Source organism: Pagrus pagrus, assembly GCF_965226575.1.
Source record: "Pagrus pagrus genome assembly, chromosome: 8".
NCBI lineage: Eukaryota > Metazoa > Chordata > Actinopteri > Spariformes > Sparidae > Pagrus > Pagrus pagrus.
This window is the reverse complement of record NC_140192.1, coordinates 27,136,388-27,159,974: the sequence shown is the minus strand read 5'-3', so window position 1 is coordinate 27,159,974 and position 23,587 is coordinate 27,136,388. Positions and strand designations below refer to the sequence as shown.

Below are 23,587 nucleotides of genomic sequence, written 5' to 3'. Positions count from 1 at the left end.
TATTTAAATTCATTCTTTTTCCTAAGCAAATGTTCCCAGGAATATCAAGGTGTTTTTGTTGCAAAGCTCTAACTGATCCAGGGGGATTTGCTTCCAACAGCCTGTCTCTCCCTCGCCTTTCAACACAAAACTCTGCGCTCCAATCAAAATGAACCACCAGGGACCCCCCTTCCCTCCCCCCTGAGCTACGCCTGCTCCGAGTGCTGTGATAGCAGCCTCTCTGCCATTGATCGCGGAGTTTAGCACAGCGCATGCATGCCACCGTTAGCAGAAAACAAAGACCTCTCTCCCTTTAATAGTGGCGCGCACCGTTAATGCAGCTAACGTCTTCTGTTTGCCTCTGCCCCGAAGAATGAATGAAAGAAAGCAGATAGCAATTAAAAAGGTTAACTAGGGTCCACGTCTCGTCACAACTCATCTTTTTCACACAAATCTTTTTACCTCATAAACAGATTGATATCTTTTGGGGGTGCACATTCACTTGCCACAAGTGATAAAAACAAGCATTCATGTCTTACTTCTAATTGTGTTCCACGTTGCAAATCTAATTGTAGACACTGAATTCAAAAAGGAAACACAGCTTTATTGATCCACCTAACACAGACCAGGAGGATCTCATGAATTAGGAATGAGATAAATCACCATTAACCCCGGAGAACCCAGCTTGTGGTCGACCACTGACATACCGCACTGATCTTCTTTTTTTTTTTTTTTTTTAATAATCGGGATAATTCGTCCTGGCAAAGTATAAATATAACTCTTCAATGAATACAGCATGTGTCTGTTTATTTAATCAAGGGCTGATTTACTTGTGACAGAGAATAAATTCTTCTATTTTCTGTGAGCCTCTATAAAATTGCCATCATTTTTAATTAATTCTTAATTAAAATATATTACACCACAGCTTCTACCCATCTCTCTTGATATTCTAACATAATCAATTCAGAACCATTTACATATCATTAATTAAAAGCTTTCCTCTCTCATCCTTAAAATCATAATGAGGGCCGATTCCTCATTAGTAACCTATAAGGGAGAAAATAACAATACAGTAGAGAATGGATGGCGCATTCCACTGTGAGTCCTTTGTCTCTGAGTTTCTGAAAAGCATTTTTTTTACGCTCCTCAATTGGATTTAAGAATTACTGAGTCAATTTTGTGGACTCAATGAAAATAAGTGAAGCAACACAGGCTCTCTTAGTGTTTATTTGTGCCTCCACGCTGCTTTAAGAAGGAAAACAGAGTCAATCTGTGTCATAAGCCCTATTGAATTTGGACTTAATTCTATTTTAAGAACAACAAAGTAGAATTTATCATAATGTGTTTTCGGCTTTTTTAATGATGCGACAAAATAATACAATTTCTTTTGGGTCATTTGAAAAAAAATACAAAAATCCAACACGCTTATTTTACATATGAATCTGATTGTGTCCTCTAAATAATACAACTGTGAACAACGACGCTGGACCAGAACAAATAAATGTCCTCACCTTGGTCTTTGTTTACAATCAGCCTGCAGACAAACAAACACGCTCCGAGTAATAAGCAATATCCTGCATGAATATAAAAGGCAGCTCAGTACCTGTTGATATGCCATCAGCCTGCATAATTCCACGTCACTGTAAATTTAAGTGCATCTATGCAAACAACGGCCTCAGATCATTTATTATCCTGACTTTAAACACGTGCATGCTATCTTTCCATCTTGAGCTCTCTCTTAAAGAAGAGTAATAATATCAAGTAATGATAGGTATTGTTATGCCGAGGATCAGGCATATCCTGATTTTTATCGCCCGTCTCTCACAGGTGCTCCGGCGCTACTTGTCAGGACTGCATGTCTGGGTCTTCCACATGTCAGATAAAAATCGCTGCACTTGGTGTTTCGGCAGCCTGACAGCAATTTATTTGAATGTTTTGTCACACTGGTGTTGGTGCATTTTGTGTGGGCTGCTCACCGGAATGGCAACAGCTCGTAGCTTCCTGACACTTGTGCTCGCACACACACACACACACACAAACACACACCTGAACTAGGCTAAAATCACAGATGCACACTGCATGTGTTGCACTGTGGATAATTAAAAACCTGCATATGTACGAAAATAAAAATAGGTACTGTAACTGATTGTGTTCATTAATATTTAACACCCTAAGAGCAGGTGACACTATCGTTAGCACCTGTTATCCTTTTAAAAATATACATTCTCATTTACACCTCCGTGACCACACACACTAGCCTATATGAACCCAATGAAGTGTTGTTGTTTTTTTTTTAATGTTTCTACTTTGAATAACGTCTAAATAAATAACACGCCCGATTCAAAGCATGTTAAGCACAAACCTCGTTGTAATCTTGTGATTCTCCGAGCTGACATGGAATATTGAGTAAGTTAATGAAATCCTCTCAAAGACAGGAACTCTATTTTTACACCATGATAATTAAAGTACGACACAGTTATAATTTACAGCCCTCGCTTAATTGCATAGGAAAAGTAAAATGGGAGAGGTCTATGAGAGGAGATTAAATGTGTGTGTGAGTGAGTGTGTGTGTGTGTGCGTGCGTGCGTGCGGAAAACAAGCGCGCGTGTGTGCGCCTCTTCACTCAAGAAGAGTGAACATAAAAGAGCCTCCTGTGCATCTAAACAACAGGATCGTATCTTTTAGCATCGTGGAACGTATCAAAGATTAGGTAATGAAATATGCGCCGTCCTATTTTTCTGCTACCAGGCCCTTTTGACAAATCGAGTACAATCCAAAATCTCCATAAATCACTATTAAAGACAAGTATATCATCACCAGCGCATATATCTTCCCCAGCCTGACCTGTAGACTAATGAGAAAAGGCCCAGACTATCTTGTCTGATTAATTAATTCAAAATGTCGGCTGTTATTCAAATGTGAGGCTGGTGTTATTTGAATAACACTTGACAGCGACGCCTGAAGAAATAATTTCTGGTTTGTGAGGCGGCTGCGGCATTACTGATGATGGCTCATGGAAATGTTAGAAGCCGAAGAGTATTTTTTCCCTCTTCGCCAGTCCTCTCGCTTTCCCTCCCTCACCTTCTCAGTCATGATAGCTCCAAGAAGTATTTCATTACTTCAACCGACCCCCCCCCCTCCTCCTTCACAATTATGGCTCTTACCGGTTTTTTCCACTGTCTGTCCTTTCTCTGTGTTTGTATTCCCTCCCACAGCCAGCCCAGATCTACAGGGCAGCGCTTTGGCTCTGCGAGAGACATGCTGGCAAAGAGGAAGGTCATGGTTTTTACAACTGCAGCTCCCCAATGCTGACAGCCCGTGCTGCCAAAGTGACACACTCTGTTTGGCTTTCCCACGTTCATAGAGCTCCACAGCACTTCGTCTTTATCACGGAGCACGCCACACACACACAAACACACACATTTAATCAGCCTCAGAGCTGCATTTCCTGTCAATGTGCAATAAAATGATCACACGTACGGACATACGCACAAAATATTGCAGCAGACAGAAGTGGAAATTATCCTATTTGGTGGGCATTTTTCCTTTTTCTTTCTTTTTTGCGTGCAAAACCCAGTGGACTGGGGGGTAGGGAATAAAGGCACTGGAGAAAGAAAACCGTGAATGTACGTGCTAGGGCCTAGGGGCAGTGCACACCCCTCTATCGCTTCCCTCATCAAGCATGGATTCTAATCAGGGCTGGGGAGATATAAGACGCTCAGTCATTAAATAAATTAACTCTGCCACTCCATGCTCTCCTTCAGCACCCGCGAGAGGCCCGCCGTGCTCTGCATACTTACAGAGGCTCCGAGCATCACGCACCTCACCTTCACGCCACAACCTAGCCGGCCTGCCAGCACACACACCCACCCACCCACACACACACACAGGTTAAGAACTAATCTTGAATATTTTAGAGAAGGAGAGGAACCACACCTCCTGTCTCTCCACAACGGATGTTCACATTCACGTGGAAGGCTTTTACATAATTGCATTAAAAGACCACAAACAACCCTTCGGGACATTTCCTGCGAAGAATGCGGGTGTGTCCCACACATTTTGCATTAAGAAATCTAAGTACATGAGTGATAAATAACCTCTGAAGACCACTGCTGATTCACAGGGCTGGTGAGACAGCGTAGACATGAGTTTTTCTGAGGATCTGTGCAGTGTGCTGCCATTCATCAAGAGGAAGCAAGTGCAGTGACGAACAGTAAGAGAGCTCAGTGTCGGCTCGGATCACTGACACAAACAATCAAAGCTGACACAGTCTCCGTATAGCACCTGCCACTCCGGCAACACAAATAGATCAATATGAGGGGAGCTCGTTCACTGTTTAAAACTCATATCCGCGCACCCACATCATCTTCCAGAGCACCGTGATGTAAAAAGTGCATGCTTAATACATATCAATCACTCTGACAGAGGAAATGCTTATTTGAGGAGCCAACGTGAGGCAAATGCGCCGTGTCAGCAGAATGCCCGTTGTCAAAACTTGCCATTTGAATTTTCAACCATATTGCGCCAAGACAAATGTCCTCAGAAATCCCTTACATTGCAATTTATATCATTTTAATGCACGCTTTAATTCTCCATTACTTAGAGAGGAAGTACCTGGGAGGGTGGAAACACATTAGAGAAAGTAAGAAATGAACAGAAGGGTCTGGGGATCTCTCGAGCAGACACAATTAAATATTCATGTGTCTCCTCCTAGGACACAACAGATACAGATCATTATCATGGCAACAGCACACCACCATTTTGTTCACACGTTTGGCCTCCGAATCGACGTGTGTGTGTAGAAACTCCACGAGAAAAGAGGAACACCTTCGGAACACGTTATCAAACCCATTATTAAAATTAAAAGTGATTCTTTTTTCTGCGCAAATTATCACTTCAAATGAGTTATTAAAAATATAATTAGCAGTTCAGGCTATTAATTACTGGAGTTAAAAATATGAGCAGGGTGGGAATGTCTTTGCAAAGGTACACAGGTACGCGTCTCATTGAGCCACATGCCATGGGACAATACACTGGCTCACAGTGTTAGTGAATCATTCCAAAATTCATTACGAGCGCTCACTCCTCTCCTGCCTCCCGCTTGAGGAAAAAGCAAGAGAAGAATAGCAGTAATGTACTCTGGATGACCTCCACTTTCTAAAGAGAGGAGAAACCAGCCTTTTTTTTTTTTTTTTGCTTTTCAATCCCCATCAAAGAGGAGCAAAAAGGAGGGACAGCATTCCCCTGCTCGCCGTCATTAATCATAGCTTTCTGGGAGCAAGCGCATATTAATTTCTGTCATCCCAAACATCATTTGGTATTGTTATGCCACGGCTTAGTCCTCATTCACCAGCAGACGCCGGCCGTTCCTCCTGGTTTGAGGGAAGACAGGGCCTGTGTGGCTGTGTTTCAGAGCAAGAGGCCTTTATCCCTGGGGCTCTGACACCAATTAAGCCATTTCACCGGGAGACGAAAACAGGGCCCGCCGTTTCGCTGTAACATGAGCCAGCACCTAGCTGCTGGCCCCTCGCCATCTTTCCATGACTTCAGGCACAAAAATGAACTTAAGAAAATAAAAAGATGGGAGCCAGTGGTCGTACTTTACTGACAAAATTACAAAAGGGGGTGTTTAAGGGTTTTGCACAGATCACCGGCAGTAGCAGTCCAGCTTCTCCGTCATTAGCTCCAGTAACACGATTATTTTAAATTATTTTAAATACATGTTTAAATTCAGACACAATATCAAAACATTATGATAATATAATGCCACACTTGATAAGGAAAATGCTCAGTGTGCAGTTCCCTTTATGTCTTTTTTTTCCCCCCATAGTTGCCTCTTGGCAGGCAGCAGAGTGGAGCTTGTCTTTGGGCTAAAGCAGAATAATGCAAGGTTTGTTATGAATTAAATATTAGAAATCTTAACACAGCAGCCAATAAGAATTATTTGCCTTATTAAAGCAGCAGAAGACGCTGATTAAAATTTCATTGCATTGCAGTCTTTTTCCCATTTCTGCCTTCAATATATCATTCTAATGTATGAAACATGTGGAACAATGGCATATGGAACAATGGGGAGAGGGGCTTCATTTCCAAGCTTGTAAATGAGGGAGAAAGTCGGCGCGGTTTCCTTTTTTTGCGTGTTTTTGGAAAACAATCCCGTGCAAAGAGAAGAGAGGTGACAACAACCATCTCTGTGTTTTTGTCAGGTAACACGCCGCACTGTCAAAATATTACAAATGAGATTTAAAATGTGTGCATTTACTGACGTCCGCCTGTAATTCCTTCATCACTTTATCTGCACAAATCCATCACCTGTAGGAGTAATGCTTCCACGCGCACGTACGACAAAACAGTCTCAAATACAGGCATTTAACTGCCTGCAAAAAATGTACTTACAGTTAGTCTATCAAAAAGACTGAGGTTACTTGAGCAAAAGCAGAAAAGAAGTGACAAATGCGGGATTGTTTTCAGTGCTCGTGCACTCACACATGATAGGTCATTTAGTTGTCCACATGTAATGTGTACAGAGTAAATGAACATCATGGTGTCTATTGTCCCATGAGGAAAACTCTTCCCTGAAACACTAGAGCTAATGAAATAGGGACCTATAAATAGCAGAGTCATTACTGAGAGAGGACTTGCTTTGCACCAGTCTTTCACTCTAACCCTTTTTACACTAATAACCAGCTCTATGGCATTACAGTACATAGACTCGGCCATCGAATAACGCGGTAATGAACATCATGACACAGGAGACTCAGGGAAAAGTTCATGTTTAAAAAAAAATCTCTAGCTGTAAATATCAGTATGAAGAGATATACACCCCACTGTAACACTGTAAAACAAAGACACATGAGAACACGTGTTTTTCAGAACATTAATAACCTTTAAACGTTCAATGTGCTTGTGATTATGTTTTATTAAAACAGTTTAATTTATTGTTTTATGTTTTTTCTGGTGACTGAAAATATTAAAGAAGCCCAAATGTGACTTTTTCGTGGAGTGAGAAATATTAAAAGTGTGTAAACTTTATTCAAAGCAGTAAAACTACATGTTGCAAAAGAATATTTTGCTTTAACTGCGTCTGGCACGTCTTTTGCTGTTTTGACAAGAGTTGCAGCCCTGTGACGCATAAGAAAAATTCTTGCTAACTCATGCTGACAAGACAACAAGTTGTGTAGTTCACGTCTATGTTTGCATAATTTCTCCAAATGGACACAAAGGTGCAGTGTGTTTCTACAGGGGGTCATAGCTGCTCCCTCTCTGCTTCAGGTTTCCATTTTTACTCTCACCACCAGACAAAAGTCTCAGAGAGCAGAAGAGAAATGCAACAGCCACGCTCCTACTGCTGTAAACTAGTTTCAATCAATCCTTCCTTTTTGCATCCCAAGCAGCCTCTGCTGGCTGCCACCGCCTGAAGATAACTATTTCACCACCTCTGTCATGCCTAATTAACAACTCAGATGTACAATTCAGAAATTTCGCAATTAACCTACTAAAATATTGTTGGAGGATGCTAATTGTTATGCCAGTTGCCATAAAGACTCATTTGCATAACGTATGTGCAAAAAACAATTATGAGCTGTTGATCGCGCAGGAGCCCGCAGAAAGCGCTCGGAGCGATGGAGGGGGAGCGAGGGAGACGTTTGCAAGATGGGTGCTCGTGTGTGCAGATGGAGGGACAGCACTGAATCATCGTGCAAAAAAAAAAAAAACAGATTTGAGGAGCCGTGTGTGCTGATACCAGGCAGCACCGGTGCAGAGGCATCTATCTCCACAGCACAAAAGCATTTTCCCTCCCAAATGAAACTGATATGTATACTCTTGTTTTTTTCCCCCTTTTCCCTCTTTGTCTGGCTCTCCTTCTTTTCATCTTTGCTGATGGGGAAATGGAGGGTATTTGGGAGCTACTTAGATAATAGCCACATCTTCCCCGGTCCCCCTCGTGCTTTAGAGGAGGAAGCACTAGTGGCCCTGCCATTGAGCCAGTCAGGAACCCAGCTGTGCGCGAGCTATTCGGCACAACACTATCTAGTCACTGCAGCCGCATCACTGGGGCTCTCTGAGACAAAAAGCAGCCAAAGTCAATTGTCTCTCCTGCTGAATAGCTTTCTGTTCTCTGCCATGCATTTACTGGAGCTTTTTCAGGAGGAAGAAAAACAAGGAAAAAAATAAAGTCAAATAAAATATATTTTTGTTCCATTTTAAAAAAGGATTCTTTTGTTTTAGCTGCAACTCCGACGACAATATAACGACAGTAATTATAATAATTAAAATAATAATTATGATTATTTATTGTAATGAATTTGTATTAATAATAATAACCCGATTGGAATGAGAGGGGTCATTAACTTTGTCAGGAAACATTGAAATTAATGTTCCCTGTAGATTTCAGAAATGCTTACCTCCTCAGTCCTAACTCTATTTACTCCAGGTAATGCTTTTAGTCAGCCTTGCATGTGGTTAATTACAGGCTCATCCTGAACTGTATTTAATTAACACAGTCTTTCCTAGCTGAACATTACATATATCTGGGACAAACCAATAAACACACACGAAAGCATGTTTAGCCGTTCTCAGAAGCCAAATCAAACATGTGCAACAAAACACCGACATTGGCTCGGACTGTGAGTGTAGTCCCTCCCTAATCCACTGCTATAAACACTGGGTCGGAGCATTTATCAGCCTGAATCTGCCACACTCCCTCTCTCTCCCTCTCCTACCTCTCCAGACCCCCTGTTTCTGAACCTGATGAGTCAAAGGTCAGGAAAACAACAAGTCAATACGCGGCCAAAAGAAGCGCCACGCAGCTGAGAGAGCTGTGGAGAAGGCTAAGCCTCTCTGTGGCACTCCGTGATTTAGCCTGTAATAGTTTTCTGTAATCTCTTTCTATTGATTAAACCTCACATCAAAGAGGAGTCCTGCTACAGAACCTCTCTTTTCCTGGTCAGAAATACCATATGGAGGTAATCTTTCACCTTTGTTATTCTTGCCGCTCCCGCTGCTGCTGCTGCTGTGAGCCTCTCTTCCAAAGCATGAGAGCAAGACAAGGGAGTAGCCAGCAGGATAAAACAAACCCAGCACAGAGGAATAACTGCAAAACTCATCTGAATCGCAGGCAATTTTCGCTCAATGCATTCATTGTCCTCTCATGCAGCCTACAGGGAAAAAGGTACAACATGAATGTATCCTTTGTCCTGAAACAGCTACAAACACCCGGGAATAAAGCATTTTAATTGCCATTTTTTTTTTCATGTATGTACCAAAAGAAAAACATCACACACTCAAGGACAAAGAACTCCACTTGCCAACCGAATCTCACATTTAGCTTATCTAAATGCAAAAACCAGGAAATTTGGGGGGAAAAATCCCTCCTGCTAAAAACACTCAATTTAGTGACAGGCAAATGACTTCATGCTGCCACTTAATCTCATTTCTTGCATAATGCTCTCTAATTAGCATATCAAAGTGAATTAATACTTCTAGGGCATTAGCAATGCAGAAATACGCTGTGGCTCTACAATAACAGTTAGAAGAGTGCCAGAAACTTCTAAACACCCTGCAAAAGTCTTCAGAATATCTCGCTTTTACTGGAAAATGCACCTCTTGACCTCTCCTCGACAAAAAAACAAGGGAAATCAAGATCGTTCTCACCGCTTTGATTTTGTCTCAGCACTTATCACAAAAAAATATGTTGAACATAAACACTTGTAAAGCTTTGAAGCTGAACCCGAGCTCACTTTTCATCTGCACACTAGACAATAAGTCTGGATAACATGATACATGCGCGCAGTAATTACAGCCATGATTCTTGGACCGCTTTCAAATTTATTATTAAAAGTCATTTTCAGCAAACGGTTGGATCCCATGGCTAAAAGACAGCGGCCCCTGTGCCATCTGAGCGGACATGAAAGGGGCCAAGGAAGCCCTGTGAACGATGCTACAGCAGCCAGTGAAAGGCTCACTGTGTGCTGCAGAAACAGGCCGGTCAACAAGGCCACCAGACCAGCTGAGCTCTGTCAATGGCTAAGAGGGGGAGGCTGTGACTCTAAACCACAGGTTAACCATGCACACCCACACACACACACACACACACACACACACACGCTTGTTCGCCCTCTCCTCCTCCGTCTCATCTCTTTCCCACACACACGCATCCCACACTTTCACGCACGTACATCAAAGTTTTGTCGTTTTCATTTACCTTCTCAGGCATCCTTGAGTGACTTATTCAAACTTGAGACGGCGGAAACACACAAGTGTCGACAAACAAACCGCCGAAACGTCTGATTAAAGTCGTCTGCGGGCTAGAACTGACACGGAGCGAGATTTTTTACATGACTTAACTTTCAAAGTAAAATCACTGATCTGGTCATTGTCTCACAGATGCGGCGGCACTCATGTACTGGAAACCACTCTCACATGGATTCAATGATCGCAGGGAAAATAAAAGTGTGCGCTGTGTAATCTGCATCCTTTATCTCTTTTGTTGTCTGAACTCAACAGGCACACACACACACAGCAGAGCACCTCGGCTACACTGTGCAGCCTCTGCCTGCCCCTGTGGACGCCACCTGTGTTGGGGAAGTTCATAAACTTTTATGATCCCTCCCAAGCCAATTTGCTCATAAACTGCACAAAGGTCACAAATCTGACAAGGCATCAGCTTTGGTAAATTACACCAAACCCACAGCTTTGTTTTCTTTGTATTCTTATTATTTTTCTTTGACAAAATATATGTAACTTGGGAAATAGATAGTGAGGCGTTTGAATATTTGAAACATCTGCTCAAGAACAAGCACATTAAAACAAGGAAAAATAAACATGGTCTGTAAAATGTGTTCGAGCTAAGACTCTATTATTTCTTCACTTAAGAATTTAAAGGGGTGCAGAATATTGTGTGTCCTATAAACACTGTGGGGGGAAGTCTAGAAACAGCACAATGTCTGTACAAGGGAGACTTTTTCAAAATGTATGACAGCAAAGTTTGAGCGATTAGAAAAGTTATAAAACATGAAAACATTAACTATAATTTCAGCCTTCTCTCTTATATGTGTGTATATGTGCACATATAATCTAAAACTTTTCAACCACGCTCATAGAAATCTGCAGACGTGATGCTTTTGAAGAGAAACTCCAAAATTTGCACCAAAAACATTTTTTGAATTTTCTACAATTTCCCACGAGCTGATTCTATAATTTGCATTTCACCTTTAACTGTCCACATTTGCAGGAAAAGATCTCCACGTGCAATTTTAAGACAATTACCAACTGAGAGCGTGGTCGCCTTCATATGTTAAAATCCTGGCAATTGTCAGGTTAAAGCATGAATTCATTGTGATCTCAGCTATGTTGAGCATATGCTACGGGATTTCCCCATCCTGCTCAGTGCCAGGGTGGCGAGGGTGAAAAGCTGGAGCGTACACTTTCTGTTTAAATCCAAGCAACCAGTGCTGGGAAAAGATGCTGCTGCAGAAAACAAGAGCATCTTCAGTGGAAAAAAAACAACATCTGCCTCTGTCTGTCTCTGTGTGTCACAATGACATATTTTTAAAATAAGGAGTGATTGATTCATTTGGGCAGAGGTCCCCTGTAACCTGGATACAGGCTGCCATCGGGTCACTGGGAGGTAAATAAAATGCCTGCGTGCTGCTGCTATTATTTTGTCTTTGAGTTGGTGTTGGAATAATTTATTTTACACAAAGATCTTACCTGTCTTTTCTTTGATTTCACAGAGAACGCTGAAGAGTGCTGGTTTCATTCTGTGACAGTTCAGTCCATGTTTCCTGTTTCAGTATAAGACAAGAAATAATACTGAAATAAATTCACTGATAAATCACATGCTAGATACTGACAGGGATAGAGCTTATAAGAGGTTATGTTTAGTTGTCACTATGTCCCAACACACACATGTCTCTCCCTCAGCAGTCATTTACAGGTTTTACAGCAGTCAAAGTAAAACTGAACAAAATAAAATATCTGTTAATATGTTTATACTGATATAATGTTTCATTATAGACATAATGCCCAGTGACAGCTAGTCCACATATTAATCCTACAGTGATGAATTTCATTTTTTAAAGGTTATTGCACATATATGAGCCTTTCCTACAGGACATGTGCACACAAACTTTTTGCTCATTCAGTTTCACCACAGGCACTTTAAATAAAACGCTGTTGTTCCCTCAGTGACAACTTTCTCATGTGTTACAGCTTTTTGCGAGGCAGTAAATACACCTTAGTGTAAGATTATCATTACAGCCACTCCAGCCTATTGTTACACATGGGGGAGTTAAGTTAAGCGGGCCACATCTCAATAATGATGCGTTCAGCGGGTTTGTTTTTTGGGGAGGGGGGGCGAAGTTAATAAAACATATAAATCAACCAACTTTGCTTGCGCCTCGTCCAGACTCTGATCAGTTATGGTCATTATTTGATGGAGAATGTCACCAATGTCTTGTTTTCTTCCGTCCCCGTCTGTCCCATCGTGTCCATGTGGAGGCGGCAGTGCCATGCCTCCTTGTACCGAGTGGCCGGCCAGACTGACACCGCCGATCGACTGCATGATCCGGGCTTGATCGTCCATGGTAGCCGCTAAAGAGTCTGTGCACTGAGCCACACAAATTGAAAAACTCATATACGAAATCGGCTACAGCATGTGCCGCAGACAACTGGGTGATGCACGGATGTGGGATTCTTCACCGACACGGAGCACACACGCGTTTCTATAAAAAAAAACAAAAATGCCTAGCAGTGATGTTTTAGCGTAAATCTTGTGTCCAAGTTCTCGCTGTCCTCACGCTTTTTTACGCGCGGTCCAAAGTGCCAAAACGCGTGACCGTGTTTGTAGAAAAACGCATCAATATGTTCTTCTTCTTAACACTTCTTTGTCAAAATTGACGGTCCATCGTAACCCGCACGAATCCTCATGCCAATCTGTCTTTTCTCTGGGATTTGACGGCTGGTAGAGACAGAAACGCTCCTTGGTGATCTCTCATTTATTAGCGCTCTTCATGGGATTCCCGGCGCGTTTCCTCTCCAAAAAAAAAAAACAAATGTCCAAATCCTCCTCGTGAAGCACCGGCAACAAAAATATCCAATGTGGAAACGTGTAAACAAATATATAAAAAGAAAAATCTTGCAGGTGTTGCCAACTATAAATGTGCAGAAATGACTCCCGCGACAACTGACAGCATTAAAAAATATACACAATCTGCGGCACAAGGTGTCCAAATGTGACTATAAAAAATATGAAATGTACAAAAAAAAAAAAGTTGGGAGATTTTTCTGTTTAGAAAAAAAAAAAAAAAAAAAAGCAAGCACGAGAAGAAATTAATGAGGACACAGCGCTGTGTAAAGGCGATGCGCAAAAAAATATCTTGCCCTGCTGAAATTTATGAGCTCCAGCCTCTGCCTGTGTGTGTTTTATGTTGTTTGATGGCAGCGGTAGTGAGCGATTGACAGTGTGCCAATGCCACTCACTCAGTGCAGACGTGTCAGAGCAGGGAACAGGGGTAGGAGAAAAAAAAATAAAAAATACAAAATACGAAATGAAAATGCACGCTCCGCCCTGCCAGAGGAGGGGTCTATATTCTTGTCACTTCTCGCCTGAACACCGAAAAACAAAATGTTAAGAGCTAGTACTTAGGATGGTGATTATAATGATGAAAGCACGGCAGAGTCCCCTCTCTCTTTCTTGCAGCGGCGGCAGCAGGGTATCCTCGTTTCCTCACGCGTGCACGTGCAGCTATGTGCATATTCTCTAGCAATAATAAAGATTTAGTCCTGCAACAACACAGGCAAATACATAATGAGAGTTTTTATACAGTTTGATGTAGAACTGCATAGTCCCTTGTAAGCCTTGAGCCAGGCAGGCAGTAGACATGTTTATATTATTGGAAAGTAAAGCTCCCTCGACCAATCCCAGGCCAGAGTGACGAAGACTGACGAGCCGCGTGTCCTATTACTGGCAGATGCATGATGCCGAGGGCCCACCCACTCCATCCCTCCATCTTCACACCGCTCGCACAAAAGGATGGGAACTTCTGATTGGTCGTTGCCACGAGTGACATCCATTGCACAAGCAGGCGGCGCTGCTCGGTGCTCCTCCGCAGTTGCTATGGCAGCAGACAAGTTGTTGAGCTGGATGCAAGGCAGCAGATATAGTGTGCACCTCTACGATAAGCATCCACAACACGGATTTATAAAGAAAAATAAAGGTGGACCTTTTGTTTTGGAGGGGGGCGTTTAGTGGGGACGCTGCAGGGATAGAGAGTTTGATTTTCCTGCGTTTTAGGAGGGAAAGTTTTACAGAAAGACATCCTTCAGTGGAGGACGACAGCACGAGGCCTCCATACTGAACTTTTGACTTTGTTTGATAAAGGTTTGATGATGATGGAATAAACTACAAAGTCAACAGAAACAGTGTTTAAGGACAACTCTGCTGCTTCATTGTTTGCTTGCGTAAAAATGATATTCTCCCGGAGCCAGAATTACAACCGTGGATGTCATTTCTCCCCGATCAGATAATCAGCATCAATAATTGTAAGTAGTTCAGAGTTACCCAAGAACAATGTGGTCTGTATTTCCCCTGGACAAATAAGGATTTTATATAGAAACAAGCAATACTTGGAGGAGTCTACCTTCTCGCCTGTGATTGATTATGGACATGTGTTGTATATGAATGCCTCTGCTCATTGTGGTTCTCTCATCATTCTCATCATTGTGGATTATACTCACAAGTGAATTGGTCTGCTTTAGGTGCACTGGTTTGTGTTTTCTTTTCTTTTTTTTTTTTGGAAAGCCATTCTTGGCAAACTTCCCATTCACTTACCTTTTCTTTTAAACTTGAAATATGGAAATCACACTCTTTGTTCTCTTGACATTTCCTTGTGATATTTTGTTCCCAAAGTCCAAACTGAGTAGGGAAAAAAAGGTTTTAGGTGTCTGGCAGCCACTGCATGGACCAATCTACAGACCGGACTGCAGAATACTGTGCCACTGAACAGTTTTAAAGCCGGTGAAATCCAGAGTCCAGGGTTTCTTTGTGCAGATGTTTTATCTGATTTTTTTTTTTTTATGTGTGTTTTTCTGGGACTTTACTGTTGTAACTGTGTGTTGCTGTCATTCTTGGCCAGGTCTCCATTATAAAAAGGAATCTGGGATCTCAGTATGACAACCCTGTAAATGTGAAATCAAAATTAAAATAGTCCGCAGCACTTTTTTCCACTTTTTCTTTTTTAATTTCGTAAACTGATGAGCCAAACAGAGATTGAAATCCTGACAAAGTCAATCCTCATGTTCCCAGGAACTTGATCTGTTGTAGGAAATAACTTCACCAGCAGTCACCAGTCGCTCAGTGGAAGAACTTTCCATGTTTCAGAAGTCTTGTTGGTTGCGGTATTTTTATTCCTCCTGTTGTGCGCACAAAACGTCTTTACCATGCAGGGATGTGATATTTTCACTGTTAAAGGCTGCAAGCAAACTCCTGCACACTGTCTAACTGTCTAACATAAACAGGGAAATAGTCTGTGACAATGAGAGGCCATCTTAAATGAGAGAGTGGCTGCAACCAATCACATTCCCCACATGAAACATAAAAACAATAATAACAAACATCAATTTCCTATATGACAGTAAATATCCAGAATAGTGTACATAAATGTACACCAAAATGTTTGCATAAATAAGTAAATTCATGTAAAATGGATGCTAAGTCCCACTTTTAAAGGCACTATGCAGCATCTTTAGTGATCGATACTCACAGTGATCAGTTCTACCAGACAGACCATCATTGAGTATCACAGCCTATAACTTTGTATTTAACAGCTGGTGCCTTTTGAGTCAAATTTGAAATCTGCTCGACTGCTTTACAGTAAAAATAAAGAATAATTTGCGCTTGCTGAACATTTATTGTGAAATTAGTCAAAAACATCTGAAAATACTTGGCAACAGCACGCTGACACTGAGATTAAGTGCAGCTAGAGCATCATCTTTGTGACACAAAGCTATGTAAATTTGATGAACAGCAACTAAATCTCTGGCGTGGAAGCTCTTGGTCTTAATTATTCCAGGGTACAATGTTTGACAGTGACGTTACACACAGTTGTAGTTAACCTATATGAGACTTCAACCCATTTCTCTCAGTAACAGATGGACATAACCACCAAATGTGAGACACGTGGTTGGTGTCCATCAGGTTCTAATAAACTATCATTTCTGACTCATTTTTATTAACATGGTCTTTAATAACCCTCAAAGACCTGCAACAGTTTCTGGCTTGCCTGATTCTGCTGTATTTAGTTTGTTTTTCCGACTGTATTTTAGCAGTCAGCATCTAGTGCCTTACATCAACTGATTCAGGAGAACTGTTATTTTCACTCTGGCTTCAGTAAAGTCCCAATTTTACATTTGCTTTGTCTGAGAATTTATGAATTTACCAGAATTAAAAAAAAAAAAAAACACAAGTCAGTTGCTGTGAACTCAGAGAGAACCTCAGGATGTTTAGTTTTTTTAATTTAAAAAGATGTACTTAGGTGTTTTAGACTTCGATATGATTATTTGTCTACAGCTGACCTTTCCTATGCAAGTAACAGAGACATTTATTATAATATTACCCTCTGTCTTTTTCCGTGAAAAACAGGTGTAAAACTAAGTTTAATTTACTGACTGTATAGATGTGTCCAATAAAGTCCAGAGAGTAAATAGAAAGGTTATTAAATCATAATAGAGGACAATGAAGCAATACTGACTTTTTGCAGAGAAATATATTATACATTGAACATAAACAACACAATTAAGTAGTGCAACAAAGAGTGAAAATAATATTCAGAAACTATATACAAATAAAACATGGCAATTGAAAATGTGCAACAAAACAAAAGATACAACAAAATGAGACAGAAATATATTACAGTGTAAATGATCTTCTGAAACTATCTGCAAAATGAGACAGAAATATACGGTGCAATACACCGAGCAAGTGATTTTTACAAACATAAGACTGAGAACACTTAACAGTAACTGTTAACAGTTAAGCATATCCATTAATGCATACCCTGTCCTGGTATTAGTCAGTGATCCTGAAATACTGTGTCCTCAGTACATAATAATAGATCATGATTCATCTTCATGAGTGGCTGAATTAATCTTCAGAAACGGAAACAACTTTTACTGTAAGAAGTTCAACTCAGGTCATGATACAGTGAGTCATTACTTTGAAAAAAACTTTGATTATCTTTCTGGGAAAGGATAAAAAAACATCTTCCTGCTTTTTTTTCCTGTCTGGTCTTGAGTTTCGAGTCACTGGATGAGGATGAGTCAAAGATGTCCAAAGATAAGTGAGGAATAAAATACAATAACTGTAGTGCATTTAGTTAGAAGAGGATATAATCAAAATGAATATTGATAGTTTTATTCACAGGTATATCAACATAATGTTTCAGGATTAAGGTGTTTAATTTGTCATTAAAAGGCCACATGAGGACATCACTGATGTTCAAGTCTCTTAAAGTTAATGCGACCGTGAATATGTGAGATAAAATACAGATTGTCTTTAGCGGTCTGTGTGGTTCGGCTCAGTCATTTGACCTTGAAGTATCGGAGCAACACACTCTTGAGTTTAGTGACTGGGAGTCCCAGGACTACTGCATTTATCATTGAAATACTGAGCTGTCAAGTCACACTACATACCTGTCAAGAAGGGCTCAAAGGTACAGCTCCGGCTCCTCTCCTCTGTTGCAGTGCATGATTCTTCATTGCATTGCATAGCGGGGCCTATTCACCGTTGTTTTCAGCCATATGTCAACATAATTCATTTCCGTATGTGACAGCTCCTTACAGTCAGACACTGTGGCGCTACCAGTTCACAAAACCTTGTTTACATAGCCAAGAGGTTGTGCTAGCCGCTGTTTTCTGTACGCTTCATTTCTGAAATTACAGTGCCGTAATAATGCCCTGAAAATGCTGCAGGTCACTTAATTTGAAGACAAATAAATGACATATAAGTTGACAAGTTGTTTCCACATGCACTGTACATTAGGTTAAATAAAATGACAATATTTTTACAAACGAGCTAAGCGAGGCATAAGAATTAGCACCTATGAGTGCAGAGACAACACTTTGTCATTATGCTTCTCATTGTGACATCTGAAAAGACCCACAGGTGCTGTAGAAAGTGACTGTGTTGTCATATTTCATTTAGGCATCCTTCTGCAAAGCTGTAATTGCCTAATTAGCTTGTTAATTAGGAGATTAGCATTTACTGATAGAGTGGCTTGCTCTGTTGTGATGAGAGTAATACAGATTAAGTGAGAAGTTATGGGTGCATGATTTCACAATTTCGCCATCCACAAAGGGGTCACAAATCATTAAAAGATTTGTGAAATCGCTGCATTTTACATCTGAGGATGATGCTCGTCTTTTCTCCCGGCTGCCTTCCATCAGAACGCTTGCTGAAAGAACGCTGGAGCCCGGTGAAGGCAGCCTGTCACACGGCAGCGACATAGCTCCTGGTTTGAGTGTCGCCTGTGTGATGCCCTGTTGCTCGGGGAGATAGGAGGAAATGACTGAGCAGACGGTGCCAGAGACATTACTAACCCAATTATGAACAGTCTTTCATTCGGTTTGGATACTTTATTCTTATTTATTTCCTGGTATTTGTCGCTGGTGTGCATGCACTTTGTCTTCATTACGGTTGCACATGTGAAAGCAGAGAGAGGTAGCATGAGCATTTGTTGGATCTGGTTTCATTTAGTGAACTGGTGTCCAAGGTGCCTTATATTCAGATGCATGTTTCAGAGATGATATTCAAAGTTCAAAGTATCAGGAGTTGTGTACTGAAGATAGTGGTGCAAGTTACAGATCTTCACTTAGGAAAAAGTAGCAGTACCACTACAAATGAAGAGCATTCATTAGTTTTTTATTGGCACTCACTTTAAAACACTCAAAACAAAACAAAAAACAGTCTGATGTCATGTCAAAAAAAAGTATTGTATCTCAGATATATCTACCGAAGTTAGCATGCTTATCAGCTAGCCTCAGCCCATCCTGTGTCGTAACGCCACTTAGTACCCTAAAAGGGGGTTTGGCTCCTGGCACCACGGGGCTGATCCTAACTGATGCACGACCTCCCTATCACTCCTCTCCTGTTTCCCTTCTCTCCTCTCCCCAGTCCCCGGACTCACTGTGTCTTCGTCGTCCTTGGAGTCAGCGTCCTGGTTGGAGCCCCTGTAAATCACCTCGGTACAGTAATCCCCGTTGTCAAGCTGGCCTCTGTTGGTCTCAAAGGCTGTGTTTGGTCCCGTGTTCACTGGGAGGCTGTTGGTTGCGATGCCCATTTCAGCGCTACCCATTGCCAGAATTCACAGACAATCCCCTGGTGTTCTGAGCTCTCAGTCCAGGCAGAGTCAGCAGCATGGCTAAATCAAGGACATTACATTAAATCTGGACACAGTGTTGAAGGCTGATCCCTATTCATTCTTATGAAAGTGTGTTGTGTGGCCCATAGAGCTTGAGCTATAGAGACTTCCGCTGCACGAGCCGGCTAACTTCCAGTTTGGCGGCAGGCTAACTTGAATGGGGGATGTGACCCCCTAAAATATATATCCACCGTTTTACAGACACTTCTTTCACGATGTAAACTTATGGGAAAAAGTTTTTTTGGGCTGCAGTGCATCACGAGACGATGTAACTATACCATCTGGCCACTGAGAAAACTGGCATCAAAGCCTGGCAGTCTTCCTGGGGGCTTGAGCTAAATGGGCTAACTAGCTAACAGTAGATACTGTTAGAAGCAGTTAGCAGTTACTCTGGTGATATGCTGCCCCCTAGTCCCCCTTTGGAGTGTGAATTTGAGAAGTGGCTAACTATTACATATTACACCTTTAAGATGCACAGTTTTTAACATGTACTTATCATGCACTGTCATTGTCAATATAAATCTTGCAAATTGTACATAATGTATATAGACGTATACATGCTGTATTTCAATTCAGTATTGATTTGTCTGCACTACTACTAAGAGTTCAGTTATTCATGTTGTCAGTCATTGATGATTTGCATGCAGTAGTAGAACTATATACAGTGTGTATATTTATATATATATATACACGCACACACACACACACACGTTTTATTATTTTGTAACACACTTGTGTACATTTTATTTGTTCAGCCTTTGTTGTTCTTGTACACATACGTATTTGGCAAATCAAGTTGATTCTGATTATACAGAAATGCACTGAAAAAAGTATCAAAAGTAAAAGTACTCTTTATGGGTACTGATTCATAAGCTTGTGATCAGCATCAGTTTTAAACTGTTGCAGCTGGTGAAGAAGGAGCTATTTTTTATATATATATACAATTGAGTAGTTTAATCTATGTGTAAATGTATCATATTTCATGAGCTGGTCATGTGTTTTGCTGTCAAATAAATTATGTGGAATAAAACGTACAATATTGTCCTTTGACTTATAATGGACGTAAATTATAAAGCATCTGTAAAGTACAAGAATCTTTAAATTTGAGGACAGTACATTGTTACATCCCATCATTGCCTGCATGTTCAGTAGTGTTCTTGAAAGGTAGATAACAATGTAGGAAATATTGCATCTGCTAATGAGCGTTGTTAACTCCCCCTGCAGTTATTAAATCATTTCAAGTGTTAGTGTGGGAGGTAAACTAATAAACTGTTAAGAATGTTAAATGCACGATTAGAGAGTTGATACATCTCCAACATGTTCGTGGGACAGGAGTGACTTTGCAGGTTGTTTTGGGTTTGTTGGTCTGGAACAGCTAATAAACATCCAAAAGCAGAAGTCTCTGTTCCATAAAATATAACCATGTAAATACACCACACCTTCTGCACCCTCAGCTACTCCAATGTGCACCTCGTCCATGTGTATAACTGGACAAATATAAAGCAGGATGTTCCTTAAAAAGTCAATCTTTTGACAAAGTTTTAATCCCAAGAGTGAAAAGTATCATATCCAAGGAATCTGTATCTTTAGGAAGTCAAGACAGATGTGAGAGATCAGGAGCAGGCAGTAATCAGGGGGGGAAGGTGAGAGGTACACAGCTATACTGCTCACCGCGATCAATCATACTATACTTGTCCTCCCTCGACTCTCTCGCTGTTACTGTCTCCACTGAATGCACTTCTCTCTTTGCTTAAAATTATTACACAGGCCATAAACCCAGAGAGGTGAGTGTCCTGCTAATGTGGGTACATGTAGTGGTTGCAGTAACCTTTAAGATTGGCTAGCGAGTGTTGGTGGCTTGGACACGGGCCATATACTGTGGTCAATACCAGAGACAGGGATTGACTTGAGGAGGCATTTTAAGGCCTTACGTTTTAATTGTCATCCAGGCTGCAGCCCACATTGATTCTCTACACGCAGTAAAATCAGACCTTGATTGCAGTGCTTTCATTGAAGAAAAAAAAAACGCACAACCATTTCACAGATGTTTTTAAAACTTTTTATGCGACAAAAAGATTGTGGTGGGGAAACGGACTTGCTCATCCTGTTTCCACCATGAATGGACAGGTAGACGTAAAAATCTGCAAACAAACTGCTTTTCATGCGGTCGTAAATATCAACTAGTGCTGAATTAAATATCTTAGTGTTAATTCTTTGAACATAAGCTGCTTATTCAAATAGTCAAAATTTTAATCAAAGCTAAACTGTGTGCCCATTTTTCGAATCTGAAGTCTTCATCGAAGTGCAGCCGCCCTGCACAATATCGACTTCGGATCTCTTTTGCTTTATCTCCTTCATATATTTAATTGTAAAGATTTAAACATAAAATTTTACAACTTTTTTCTCCCTTCAACATCAATTTGTCTGGTAATGAAGAGAAAAATCTCCAAAGAGGTCAGAGTGTTGCGTGTCTAAATCACTGTGGCCAGACTGCCCTCAACTCAGCTTGAGTATTGACATTATGCCAGCTATGACACCATAACTCAGCCCACTGCGATGGTCATTTGATAAATGGTATCATAAATTGTTGACAAAACAATTTGTGATGTATTATGTTACCGATGGGTTGTACTGCTTATCAAATCAAGTAATCTGGCAGGGCTCTCCATTCATCAGCAAAATGCAGGCGCTCGCTGTAGATAGTGATGACTTTGTTGCTTTGTCGACATACAGTTCAAATGTAGTGTTGCTGGAAGCAGGGAGAGCAGCTAGCATCAGAGTTTCATTATTTTTATGAGCCTCTTATGGAGGTGCAGTGCAGTTACTATCTTTTTCTCCCAATTGAGGGAAAGAGTGTAGTATGTGCGGCGTTCAAAAATAGCATGTCTTATCTGAAACTGTTGTTTCATTGAAAGTCTGTGGTGCATGAAGGAATAGTGGTGCAAACAAACAGAACATTTTGGATAAAAAATGTATAAAACAACAGCAAAAGGAGGCGTAATGGATTAGTACAGTACATGCACATGGTAAACGTGATCATGCTTTCAGGAGCGAAACAAAGTTAGAGTCAAATGCTTTCCTTTCTTGACACGAGTCAGGCAATGCAAATCTTTTTGTATAGCACCTTTCAACAATAAGGTAATTCAAAGTGATTTACATAAGACATAAAAAGCACTGAGAAGACAAACACAAGGCAATATAACATAGACAATATAAAAAGACACGTTCAAATTGGATTTAAAATAAAGTAGAAGATAAAAATGGCTAAAACAGGATAAAACAGCAGAATAAAAATTGAGGTGTGGCTCCACAGGAGGCCAGAGTGGAGATGAGCCACTCTCTGTCTCAGCGAGGACTTAAGCAGCAGCATTTTGAATCAATCAACATTTTAGAGAAAGCTGTAAAGACAGTATTACAATAGTCAAGTCTATAAGAGATAAACACATGGTGAAGTCTTTCTACATCTCTCTGAGACAAAAGTCATTTCATTCTTTCTTAAGGTGATGGCAAGCTGATTTTGCAGTTGTCCAATGCAACTATTGAAATTTAAGTCCATGACTACACTGTGAATCTTGGCCTGGTTTGTGGTCTAAGATATTTTTGTGTTTCCTTTCTGCACTACTGGGAGAATGTAGATGTTGAACAGAGGAGGCTCGAGAATGGATCCTTGAGGAACTCAATGCCATTGTCATATAAGATTTCTAATTACTGATTGAGACAAAGTAGTCCTGATTCTTCAAATAGGAATTAAACCAGCCCCACTCATTTTTCCAGTCTGTATATAATAGTGGTGAACCATGCTGAATGCGGTACTGAGCTGCAATAATACGAAGGCTGAAACGTTTTCACTGAATGCGTTTAAGTTAATGTCATTTACAATTGTAAGAGCAGTCTCCGTGTTATGGTGTTAAGATGTTGAAAGAGAACCATTTCAATGATCTCACCTAAAAAAATGATATGGGTCTATAGTTGTTCATTAGTGTGGTAGTAAGATTATGCTTTTTAAGAGTGGACTAATAACTGCAGTTTTCAGGGCATATGGGCCGAAGAAAAGTGTTGATAATTTGAAGATCTGAATTCATCTAGTTAAAAACACTTGAAAAAGTCTGTGGGTTATATGTTAAGGCAGCCGCAAGATTAGGACTTCAGGTTTAATAGTTGATAGGATCGATTTGTGTCCTGCTAAATTA

At 40.7% G+C, this 23,587-nt stretch overlaps 1 protein-coding gene across 8 annotated transcripts in view; it reads right to left on the bottom strand.

The window, feature by feature from the left end:
• pbx3b (pre-B-cell leukemia homeobox 3b) overlaps nucleotides 1–13,864 on the bottom strand; it is a 60,715-nt gene extending 46,851 nt beyond the window's left edge. For 2 of the 8 annotated variants that reach the window (XM_084359821.1, XM_084359825.1), the window contains exons 1-2: nucleotides 12,369–13,861; nucleotides 11,692–11,765 (exon numbers count right to left, since the gene is read on the bottom strand). In XM_084359821.1, coding sequence (XP_084215947.1) covers nucleotides 11,692–11,765; nucleotides 12,369–12,616 — 322 coding nt within the window. In that variant the 5' untranslated portion in view covers nucleotides 12,617–13,861. Of the gene's footprint in view, nucleotides 1–11,691; nucleotides 11,772–12,368 lie in introns of all 8 variants that reach the window. The other 6 variants (XM_084359818.1, XM_084359820.1, XM_084359819.1 and 3 more) reach the window with 6 other exon arrangements.
• Between the last annotated feature and the right edge of the window lie 9,723 nt (nucleotides 13,865–23,587).